This window comes from Triticum aestivum, chromosome 5D (assembly GCF_018294505.1).
Source record: "Triticum aestivum cultivar Chinese Spring chromosome 5D, IWGSC CS RefSeq v2.1, whole genome shotgun sequence".
Lineage (NCBI taxonomy): Eukaryota > Viridiplantae > Streptophyta > Magnoliopsida > Poales > Poaceae > Triticum > Triticum aestivum.
Window position 1 is genome coordinate 26,594,234 of NC_057808.1, and position 12,561 is coordinate 26,606,794.

Below are 12,561 nucleotides of genomic sequence, written 5' to 3' on the forward strand. Positions count from 1 at the left end.
GCCATTACTTAATGTTTATGCCTCCAAACTCGACACAGACCAAATAGTCTGACCTAGGACAAACTGTACCCATGACCGAGGACATGACTATTCGAATAGATTTGACACTATGCATAGGTTGTATATTTTACACACAATATGGAGTTCCCTATAGTGGCCCATGCCTCAGCAGCGCGACCCTCTTGGATGGACCAGGGATTACTCCAACAAAACATCTAACTAGTGTGATACTTTTACTGCATCATTGGCATACTCTCGGGCCTTGCCATGAAGGAGAGAAACTGGACCCGATGCCACCCTGTGGCCCCTATTCCCGTCGGGATCAATATCTTGAGTACTCAATAACAACATGGCATCCTGGGTCCCCACAAGTTAGGAATTGGCAGCACAGAGGACGCCCCTCCTAACCTTCCCATAGAGATGATGACAATAAAAGGCATAATGACGCAAATGTTATGGTCTTCCCATACAAGAAAAGTGCGGTTGCACTGAATATAGCTTGGTTTAGTGACACTATAACCGGATTTAGACAATTGAGGAGGTTGTTATTTAAGTCCCGTTCTTTATCATTACACCAACCTTTGTTCTACCACTATTCAAGTTAATATTATTCAAAATAAAGATTTGTGCATCAGTGTAAAAGAATAACAACCTAGCTCCATAATGGTATCACATACAAGTCATTAGTGCAGTAATATCTAACTAGAAAGTTTATTAGTTTGCAAGTATTTTCAAAAAATAATGTGGAGATTACCTGCAAACATTAGCAAGCACTACCTTTAAGCAAGCATATGCATAACTCTTGCAAGCACGTAGCATATACATGATCATCAGTCATCACAACAAACATAAAAGAACAACATGGGAGCTATGCTTTAGGGCATATATCATATGGTTGGCTTGGCTTGGGGTCGAATAACTCATCTATTGGAAGTGCGGTCATCTCGTGGAAAAGATTCATCAGAATAACTCTCCTCCGCCAAAGCCCTTGGCTTGGGGTCGAATAACTCATCTAGTGGAAGTGCGGTCATCTCGTGGAAAAGATTCATCAGAATAATTCTCCTTCGCCAAAGCCTAACTATACAATATGTGCACATGTGCTATTTTTAGCGACTAGCAACATGATGGCAATGATTATATTGTATCTTTTTTTAGGATCGATTATATTGTATTAGGTTGAGAAAAGATGAACACGGGCTTTGGAAAAATCTGAATCGGAGTTACGGCTGAAAAGATGTGGACCTTCTTCTGTTCAGAAACCTTTATTTGAGTTTTATTTCTTCATGAGTCCTAACAGAAAACCACCGTGAAAAAAGAAAAGACAATTCCTATTTGGCGCTGTACGTGCCCGTTCTGACCGTTCTGCAAACGGGCGCCTACAGCCGCGTTAGTTGGGGTCGGCCCATTACTTTTTCCCTGATTAAATCTCCATCTCCACTACTAATAAAAGAGCGAACATAAATTTTTCTAAAACCACACAACAAACTGTACCCGGGATAACGAGGACCCTCTGACCAAATCAGCCTAGACACATCATATTGTGTATATCACATCTGTGGTTTGCCATCCCGATCAACAGCCCAGATCAAATGTTCTGCGGCGTGGTCTGCCAATCTCTGAGCGCTCCGTGTCCCCGATCCCCTCCGCCCGAATCGCCCACGTCCCCGATCCCCGCGACACCTTGATTTGTGGATCAATTCCACCCGAATCGCCGGCTAATTCCTCGACGGCTCGACCCACTTTCCCACTCGGGTTGCCCCCACAAATCCCCTCCGCCCTATCCTACTGCCTACACGCGAGCGCAGCACCGACAATGGGGTGGCTACGCGCGTGCCGCCGCCATCTCCGCCGCCTCACCATCGAGCCCCACCCCCACTCCGGCGCAACTGCCGCACTTCCCTGCCCGCTTGTCTAATTTTTTCATCAGCGGTGGCGGTCGCTGCCACCGCGCTCCATGACGCCGGCAACTCTGTCCTCGGGACCTCGGCCTGGATCCGCGCCCCATGACGCCCACGACTCTGGCCTGTATCGGGGCGGCGGCAGAGACGGCCCTGCCCCCCACGCATCCACTGAGGAGGAGGAAGAAGGCCTGGCGCCCTATATCCCCCGTCAAGGAAGACATTGCTTGCCACCGAGATGTTGTTGTATGTACATCAGATAACCTCATTTACTCACGTTTTTGTGGGGCACTGGATTGAAGGACAACAGATTTTGCTAACGCTATGTGGTTGTCTTCCAATATGGTTCTGCCGTGCTCTTGAATATTGCTGATCATGAAGTTGAGCACTATCTTGATATGATCAGGAATCATGCTTCCGGATGGCTTCTGGATATGAGGAAAGACGGTATGTCCATGCGATTCACAAGCTGGCCTGTTATTGTGTAAACTGCTAAATAGTGTAATTTTCCTCATTGATTTGTACTAATCTTTCTTTTTCATTTCCATGTATGTGCACGATCAATCCAATTTCCTTTGGCAATAATGGCTGCTAAATTTGATAAAGGCCATTGAGGATCAAGAAAACCACTCTGAATTTAATTTGTGTTTGATGTAGTGCATTTTTAGATAGCCACAGTGCTTCCCCCGTCAAGGAAGACATTGCTTGCCACAGTGCTTCGGCCAAACCTTTAGATAGCCTTCTTAATTGTTCGCAAAATACTTCTTAAATTTTCCTTAAAACATGTGCAACTTTTTACAAGGCGTGGGTTATGTGAGTGGCAGTCCATGCAGAATTGCATGTTGAAACAGGCATATTTTGAAATATGTACGTGTAGGTGTGAAAGGGCTCGCGCGAGGCATGCAGCGCGTGCGTGTGAATGTACAGATGCGATGCGGTGGAGGGCTCAACAAGATTCGGTTTCAGTTAGCTCTTGATCAATATCCTTCAGCACACCTGTAAATTCTGTAGCAAATGGTTGTAAGCAATCTCAATTCGACTAACAATATTGATGGATACTAAGTACTACTGCCAATCATCATGTAAAATGTCCCAACTCTATATTAGTTCTAGAAAATAATCTGATGGAAAATAATAGATTTCGGAAAAAAATGCAAAATTTTTAAGTTTATGCAATTCTGTTGTTTTAATCTTTGCACTAAGAATTCCATGCCTATAGGTATCATTAGCAATTCTGGTTGTACACTGGAATTTAGGTGCTTTGTGAGAGCCGATTGTACAATAAAATGATCTACCTTAAGGTATGATTTTTTCGCAATTGCACAAATTCAGAGCATCTTAGTCTTAAAGTTATATGCTAAAATATTCATATTTACTCTTCATGTTGTCCGGTAAGTCGAAATGTGCATTGCTTAATTATGTGATTACAACCTTGGCGCTCTTCACGTCATGAGTGTTATTCTTTTTGTTTCAACATGTCTTCTAAATTGGTAAAACGCATTAGATGTATTTCAATTTGAGTGACTAAGGGAGCATGCATAATTCAATTCATTATATATCACCCAATTAGATTTACACAGTGCATTTGAAAGGAAATATGACTAGACAATGCATCCTACATTATTACATCAGCTTAAATCGAAGAATAGCTCAGCATGATTCCACGAGCAAAGATTTCCTTTTCGCAAAGACGTGCATTGCACGTGCACGCTTACTAGTCCTAGGAAAAGTGTGCATAGCACGTGATTCAAACTGAGATGCTCCTGACTAAATACTGAGCGCACTTACTGGCTCACCCACCATACATGACGTGCTAGATTCCTTCTTGTACGCACTTAAAACGTAAACCACAAAAACGCGGCTCTTTTCCTGTTTTTTTCCTTTTACTTAAATTCGTGAACTTTTTTTCAAATTCGATGAACTTTTTTTAAAATCAATGAACATTTTTCAAAATCAATGAATTTTTTAAGAATCGATGAACTTTTTTCAACTTTGATGAACTTTTCTCAAAATCGATGAACCTTTTTCAGAATTGATGAACTTTTTGAAATTTGATGAACCTTTTTTCAAACTCGATGAACTTTTTACAAATTCGATGATTTTGTTTTTTCAAAATTGGTGCTTTCTTTAAAATCGATGAACTATTTTTACTCGTCAAGTTGGGTCGAGCAAAAGAAGCAGCAGGCGATTTTAGCGAAGAGGCGATCAAGAAAGAAGCAGCGAGCGATCGAGAAAGAAGCGGCGAGCGCCCGGCAAGATGTGCCGGCCCAAGTATGCGGTGCGCGAGCGCCCGTTCCACGAAAGGGCACCTGCAGCGCCGATTAGGAGGACCCAAAAGAAAAGGCACTGCGGTGCCGGGCCGCGCAGCTCCAGATCTGTCTGGGCCTTGGACCGTTCTGGGGACTGCGGCTGCGGCTTCGGTCCGAGCCAACCCGCACTGCTGACACCGAGCGCGGGTTTGCGGAGTACGCTTTCACCGGTGGAAAGCAATTCAACTTCAACCCGTCTCCACTTAAGCCGCGCGATCCCGACACATCTCACCTCTCTCTCTCTTACAGAAGGGGCCCGATGCTTGCTCAGGTTATCTGCAACATTCGACTTGATGGCAACAAACACCTATTTTGACATAAATCCTTTAGTACAGAGGCGATCAGACTATTAGACGGACATAAGAAGAGTTATGTGCAATCTGATGACATGCAGGATTAGAATTGACAGCCTCTGGTGGTTCCTCTTGACCAGTAAGCCATTTCCACAAATCTGGGTTCTCCTGATGAATCAAACAGTTCTCGAATTAGAACCAACAATCTGACAAACAATATACAGGAACGTAGAGCTTCTTGATGAGCGTTGGCACCAGAAGGTTCAATGTCATTGCAGGTGCATGTTTAGGTTTGGATTCAATTGATCGATACATTTTTGACTGCCACCATTGTCAAAAAGATAGAACATTTCCAATGAATTATTATCTTCAATAAAACAATGAACCAATGAACCGTCGATTGTACTATTGTTTGGAAGAAGCTCAACATAAGACCAAAATCAACTGGGTGCATGAATTATTATCTACACACTACACATGGAAGTTATCAAAGAGAGATCATATATGAGCTAGGAAAGGTAAAAATAGTGTATCCGGAAGAATATCCTACGGTGTAGCAAACAGTATACGAGGATTCTAATGTCAACACTAGCGATGGTCACCAAATATCTGAAGGCGGTATGCAGCAAAACAATACACAAACATGATGAGGGTGAAATTGGTATGTGTTTGTTATGCAGGGGTTTACAACAGAAGCAGATAGCATTGTGGAGGAACATCAGTCTTAGTGTGCACCCCCTTTTCAGATTGGTTGGAAGAGAGGTAAAATCAAGACACTAAACTCCGGGCAAGAGATGCAATGGAAGCATTTGCCTAACCAAATCCTTGCGAGGTGCTTACTGATGAAACTGGTGCACCGGCTGCAATCCCAGCTTGAGTCGTCATGGTCGGCAAGGGCGCGGTCTGAACTTGGTGACCAGCTCCCATCGCATGCCCCTGTGAACTCGCACCGTCTTGCTGGTCCGCACTGCCACTGGGGTATGCTCTCGTCCCTGATGCCTCAGTACCAGTCTATCACCGAGGTCACAGTCGGCGGTGGTGCTCACACCGCGTTCTGGTTGGACATGAATACGCTATACACACACACCGCTCGCGCTGGGGCGTCGGTTGCCTTTGTCCTTGACAGAGTCCTCTATGCGGTCCTCATGCCTCGCCTAACTCATGCCTCGGACAAAGCCCCTCCCTCTGCTGCTGTCAAACATTTTTAGGCTGGGCCTAATTTCTTTCAATGATAATTCAGGTGGGGAACCTCTCCCCTCCGATGAACATTCAAATTATAATAATCCCTGCGAGGTAAATGATGGATGGACATTAAACTATGCAACATTTGGCCCTTGCAGTATGCCTCTATCTTGCATTGGAAATGCCTTTACACTGAACACTATTGCTGGTAATTATTAACTTGCACAATTACAGATAAGATGGTGACAGAAAAAAAAAATTGACCGGGCCAAGAGCGATCCAGGCTGGAAACTACAAGCACGTGACAGAGAACTGTGTGTGTTTTAGCACTAGACTGGATAAATGTTATTCAGAAATCAGGAAGATCTCTACTAGCAAACCATAGCACAGAATCAGTTGGTGTTGAATCCACTAAAAGGACGCTAGCAAAAGCAGGACGTACATTCCACCCGAACACCTGGCTTCAGTTTCCGGTCCGATAGCAATGGCCGAGAGCTGCCTGGCACCGATCCGCAGCGCCTTCAGTGAAGAACAAGTTGCATGCTTCAGAAAACTAGGAGTAGCGCATGCCATATTCTGTTGTCTATATTCTTCTTAGCCAAAAGAAAAGAAAAATATTGGTTGGAAAATCTACACTCTAAACTCTGGACACGAGATGCAATTGAAGCATTTTTCTAGTCAAATCCTTGCCAAGTGACTGGTTGATGGACATTAAACTAGGTACATTTGGTACTTGCAGCACGCCTCTATCTTACACATCACACTGGACACTACCACTGATGCTTCCAGACAAAATTGACCGGGGCAGCGTGACAGTGACCCAGGCTGGAAATTAACAAGTCCGGGACAGAGAAACAGTCTGTGATTTTTAGCACAGCACTGGATAAATATTATTCAGAAACGAGGAAAATCTCTGCTAGCTGGATTTCATTTTATCTGAAGTACAGTATGTCACAGCAAACCATAGCACGGAAGAGAAATTAGATGGCGAGCTAGATGAATAAGGAGGAGGATTTCTCACGAGGTTGAGGACTTGGAGCAAAGAGCAGATGTTGGCCTCGTCCATGGAGCAGATGTGCTGCTCCACCTAGATCCCGAGCACCAGGTCCAGCTCCAGGAAACCCCTCTGCTTGCTCCTGTACACCAGACTGCACGAAAGCATACGGCCTCTCAATCAGCAACAACCCAGAGCCAGACGTAGTTAACGATTCCAAGGATTAAGAGGTCACCTGTTGACGAGGCGGCGGCGGCTCTCGTCGGAGGAGAGGTCGACGCCGGTTGTGGCGGCGGTGTTCTGCGTGGTGGCGGAGAGGAGTCCGCTGGAGGAGAGCGCGCGGGGTAGGATAGGGTAGGGCGCGGCGGAGCTGGAGCGCCCAGCGGAAGAGCGCGGCCGCCATGACAAGCGCGGCGGCGAGGAGGAGCGTGCAGATCGCTGAGGAAGGGAAGAGGAGTGAGAGAATATCAGGTGGAAGCCTGTGCAAACCACGTGTGTTAAGAGTAGTACGTGAAATTCCGAATTCAAACACAAATTCTTTTTCTTGCGAGAAATTCAAACACAAATCCGTTATGAGATAAAAACAACAACACATCATTGAATAGTGTCCAACGTGAATTTTATGAAGTTTTCATTGAAACTTGGTTCGCGTTTGATATTCACTACCGCGGGGGCTGCCGGTAGTGCGCGGCGGCCTCCTTTGCCTAAGCTTATCTTTGCTCATAGGAAACAACGATAGAGGTAAACTTCAGAAATTGCACTATGGTTCAATGTAGTTTATTTTTGAGTTGTCTGATAAGTCATTGAATTACCTGTGTCTATTGCGAGGCCAAGGGAGACTAAGGTTTCTTGCCTCCTGTCGGCTGCGCTGCAGGTCCACCTCACCCCCTAAGACACAGTGGATCTCGGTGCTTACCGGCGGGAGGGTTTCTTCCGCGTTTTTAGATGTCTTTTGTGCCCGTTTAGGGCTTGTGTCCTGCTTAGAAAGACGAGGCGGCGACGGCTCCTTGGAGAGTGAATAAAGTTCTTCCCGTCTAGCCCCCGTCCTGGTGGTGCAACTAGCATCGTCTGAGGGCATGTGGATGAGTGTTTCCGGCAAATCTCATGGGATTCAGTCGGTGGTTGTCTTTGGTGGATCAACTCGGACCCGATCCTTGTTCGTCTATGTTAATATGCCTTTAGGTTGAATTCTTTCGATCTACGCTTATCTTCATCGGCGGTTGTTTCTGTTCTGGTGTGCTGTTCGTATGATGCCTTAGCACGATGACTTCCCGACTGTCCATTACAATAAGTTTTGCCCGGCTCCAGCGAGGGGGGGGGGGGGTGATGATGGTGGCGCGCCTTTGGCTCGCTTCAGTGCTTGTAATCGTCGCTAGGTAGTCTACGGATCTGGATGTAATTTTTATTATTTCTGGTGTTCGTTGTACTCTCATGATTGACGATGGATATATTGAAAGTTTTCCCGCAAAAAAAGTCATTGAATTGTAATTATGCCACGAGCAATGTAATTATGTCTTCTTTTTCTCAAAGAGGAAAGCTCAGCCTCTGCACACAACTCTTTTTATTGCATAGCTTTTAATTCAACAAGTATGCATACATGCTGAAAAGCCAGCCCTGCAAACCGAATTACAGTAGAGATTTGCATGACGTGCTACTATTGCGGAATATGCTAGTAGTCACGGACGCAATACTAAACTTTTGTTGAACGAAGCTGACAATTCATTTATTATGTTATTAATCACTTATCTTTTTGGCTAACCAGCTCATGTACATGATGAAATTTGATGTAATGTGGGTTCAATAAATATGTAAGACGCGTTTCTGAAGAAAAAAATGAGAAAGCAACATGTCTTGATTAGGTGACAAGCTTCTCGTGAACATCTTATATAATCTTGGATTTTTTTTTCAATTTGCCTAGATGTGATTATGATTATAAAAGACCTCTGTCAATATTGTTGTTATACCATATATATAAGAGAACTCTACTAAGATATTTCAGAATGAACCAAACATATATACATAAAGCAAAAGTCAAAAAATAATCTAAAAACAAATGCCATCTGTCATTTCTTATTCTCTCATTCAAGTTGATTAATTTAGTTTAACGTGTTTTTGAAGACACGGTGTATTGAGAAAAAAATAATGTTTATTACAAAATATAGTTTAGTGTTACAATAATATAGCTAGTTATGAGTGTGATTTCTAAAAAATGATTTATGAACAAGAACAAATAATAAAGTTTTTAGTATAAATAATTATATTTATTTCACTGTCACTGTGCTGTTCGGGCATTCTTCAGCTGCCTTCAAACCGCCTGATCAGATACCAAAATCAGCAAGACCTTGATACGTTATCCAGATGATTCATTTGTTGCAGAGAAGACCGGAACGGAGAAGGCCCTCAACGAATAATCCAAGAGAATTTCCTCTGCCAGAGAGCTCGCCAAATTTGAGTCTAACGCGCTTGACGAATCCAACCTTCTCATCACTTGGTCTGTTTGTGCAATCAAGCATACTATTGAATTCATATACCGCTAGATGAATCAAGCATACTATTGAATTCACTTTGTCTTTCATCACCGGCGGGAGGCACCTACTTCTTCTGGCGCTACCGCTTGTACGGGCTGTCTGCAGATTCCAACTCGGTCCCATCCCTATCCGGTTATCCTTCTTGGTGAATCTTGGATCGTCTTCTTGACTTCTTGTTGATTCATTTCCGTGCGTTTATTTGGTTTGAATGAGCGAAGCTACGGTTTCTCTGCGCGACTCGGAGCGGTCCAAGGTTCCCTACCTCTCCCCGTCCAGCACATCACCAGGTGACCACGATGATATTCATTAGGTGAGTATGATGATCATGCACTTTTGTTTCTGCAAGTTCTGTACATGAGTTGTAATCTTGATCTTGGGACTTGTCACAAACTGTTGTGATTTTGTAGAGTTGGATGGGAATAGTATGTGGGTGCCAATGCCAGATGAGTTTAATGCTCTGAACTTAATTTGAAGATAGTGGAAACTACTGATTCGACATTCTTTTTATTTATTCAGATAATTCACTTCGCCCGTTTCCTAACATATTGCCACTAGTAGAAATTTACGTAACCAATATAAAAATGCCAAATCTAAGTTCAGGCATCTCATTTCACCTTATATGTAGGAGTAGATACTTTCCTAACATGTGAATGAAATTCAGGTATAGTACACCTTACGTCACTGCATAACTGCACATATAAAAGCTTAGTTCCTTGCACCTTTTGTTTCAGGTTTTAACCACGTTATCCTGTTATTGATTATTGGTCCGCTGCCTAACCGGTTCATGATTTCTTCTAATTCAGACTACGAGATGCGATGACCCAGGATAGATGTCGACAGAATAGATGGAAACCAGAAAGGGAGTCCTGTGATATATAGTTCACAAGTTTCGCCGCCCCAGACAATTGACAGTAGAAGTTGATGATTTACTTGTGCGCATAGATATATGTGAAAACTCGAACAGGACTTGTGTTTCTTCTGTAAATTCTGAATCATAGAACCACAGATGTTGACGATTTACTTGTGCGCATAGATATATGTGTAAACTCGAACATGACTTGTGCTTCTTTTGTAAACTTGCTTCGTTGTTTTGACCTCGCATTTCTATGATTCAGAATTGGCAAGTGTTGCGTCCAATGTCTTCTCACATTCTTTAACCCCTGTGGTGTGGTGTGGGTGCCTTATATATCTTGTTCAGTTTAGTATAGTTTTGCTACACTCGACGCTGCTACTGGGATGGTTGCACCTGCGCAGGGAGACACGACTGCCATGTTCCCCCCTAGCGATTCCAGGATTTCTGAAAGCCAGCGTCCGCTAATCTAGTGCATACACAGTACACCCGTGCAAATCAGGCAATCGCCACCTCAAGCATATCATGTATGGCCCACACAGAAATTTCATGAATCTTCTAAGGCCTTTTTAATCATGCATAATGCTGCTCTGTGAGAAATCAAAAACTCCAGTATCATAAATATATAGGATTTTTTACCCTTAGGATGTTCACTAATCATTTTAAGTTCCTCCTTCCCACTAGATGGGGGTGTATCAAAATTAGGCTGAGGTACCTTAGCAACATAAATAATTTCAAGTGCTTTCTTCTTACAAGGTTCTTCTCTTTTAAGTGAAGCAAAAGTTGCACCTAAAGTTTCTATCACCTCTTTTAGTTTCTCCACCATTTCTTGGGAGGGATCTTTTCCCTCTCTGTGTGTCATGACTTTTTTCCCAACTTCTCCATTCTTTTTAAAGCATTACCAAGTGGTTGATCCTGGTTTAGTAATCCCATTGTGTAATTTCTTGTCATATTCTTCAAATTTCTCGACACTTGGTATTTTTGTATCCAGTATATGGATCTATCCTACTTATCCCGAATCCTATACCAAGCATCTTTAATAGTCTCCCCTCTTCTTTGGTTAAAGCTAAGCACTTCAATCTCACGGGATATATCAGTGAGATATGAAGTAACTAAGCAAAACAAAAGTGGCTACTTGCTGTAGTTTAAATCCTTTTGTGTTTATTGAGTTTTCCGAGTGCAAAAAATAAACTAAGGACATGTAAAAAGTAACTAAGCAAAGTACAAATCAAGGAAATAGAATAATTGAGTGTAGAACCTATGACTTGTAATGAACACTCCCTAGCAACATGTTAGAAATTTTTGTTGCTTCCTATTATCCTTATAGAGAATTGTTGGGCCTCCGAAGAGTAAGGGTTTGTATTATGCAGCAAATTCCCTCGGTGGAGAACCGAGCTTATCAATATGTGAGGTGCTCAAGTTACGAGCTAATGATCAGTATATGCACACAATTAAGAATTATTTTGGTCCCCAACTTGCCTAGCTTTTCAAGTTACTAGGATAAGTGAATTGTATGTTAGGAAATGATTTGTGAAACAAATAGTAGAACGGTTCAGGTTGTAAAGAACAGTAGCAGAAGTGGTTGAGATTGTGATTATGAGGAATGAAGGATTGGGACCCATAACTTCACTAGTGGCATCTCTCCAAGAAAACATAACATATGTATGGGGTACATTGCATATCAATCCAATTGTGGTTTTTATGGTTGATTATAAATTTCATGATTGTATATAGGCATCACATTCTTGTATCCATAGACCATCATTCATCTGCATCTATAGCTAATACTCCACCCGAGGACGCTATCATGTATGGATCTCTATAAGTATTAAGCAAAAGTAGAGCATTGCAGTAACCAAAGCGGCATAATGTAGATAGTACATTATCTTTACCTCCAACTCATCACCAAAACATAGGCAACTATCTTTTTATCCTTAGTGCTAATAACACAATACAAGCATTTCCCCTTCCATTCGCCAAGATAGGTTATTTTCAAGGTTAAACCCAATTAATATTCACAACTCTCTCTTGGAGATAATTAATCTAAACATGTCCAGTATAAGATAAAAAGATTGGTGAGCATGTATGTGCCTATAAATGATGTAACAGACGAAATTCAGAAGAATACAAAATAAATCATATATCGATCTGATTATAAAGTGAAAATTCATCACACCCCAATAAACACACGGAGAATTACATGATATGCATCACAATCATGTAGGGCATCTCATGTGTTCTTTTGTATTGAGAAAGATGTGAGAGAATATGTCATCTAGCTACTGTTATGGACCCATAGTCTAAGGAGGACTACTCACACATGAAAATCATGATAGCAAGGTTAATGAAGAAAGCGCATGTGATTATCTCAACCTCTAGGAGAGTACCCAAAAAGGCCTCTAGATTCGATCCTCGTGGAACGCGTTGTGGCGGCAGTGAAACAAATCATCGAAAAATCTTTTGGAAGGTTTCGGGAGGTTATAAAGGCAGTGCAAGGAAGTGTTGGT

General features: G+C 42.6%; 1 protein-coding gene across 1 annotated transcript; it reads right to left on the reverse strand.

The window, feature by feature from the left end:
• Positions 1-4,477: 4,477 nt before the first annotated feature.
• Positions 4,478-7,166, reverse strand: LOC123124157 (uncharacterized). The gene is made up of 3 exons (XM_044544827.1): positions 6,912-7,166; positions 6,704-6,830; positions 4,478-4,668 (listed from the first exon to the last, which is right to left on the reverse strand). Exons 1-3 carry the CDS (start codon positions 7,077-7,079, stop codon positions 4,604-4,606), a joined length of 360 nt encoding a protein of 119 aa, XP_044400762.1. The 5' UTR covers positions 7,080-7,166; the 3' UTR covers positions 4,478-4,603.
• Between the last annotated feature and the right edge of the window lie 5,395 nt (positions 7,167-12,561).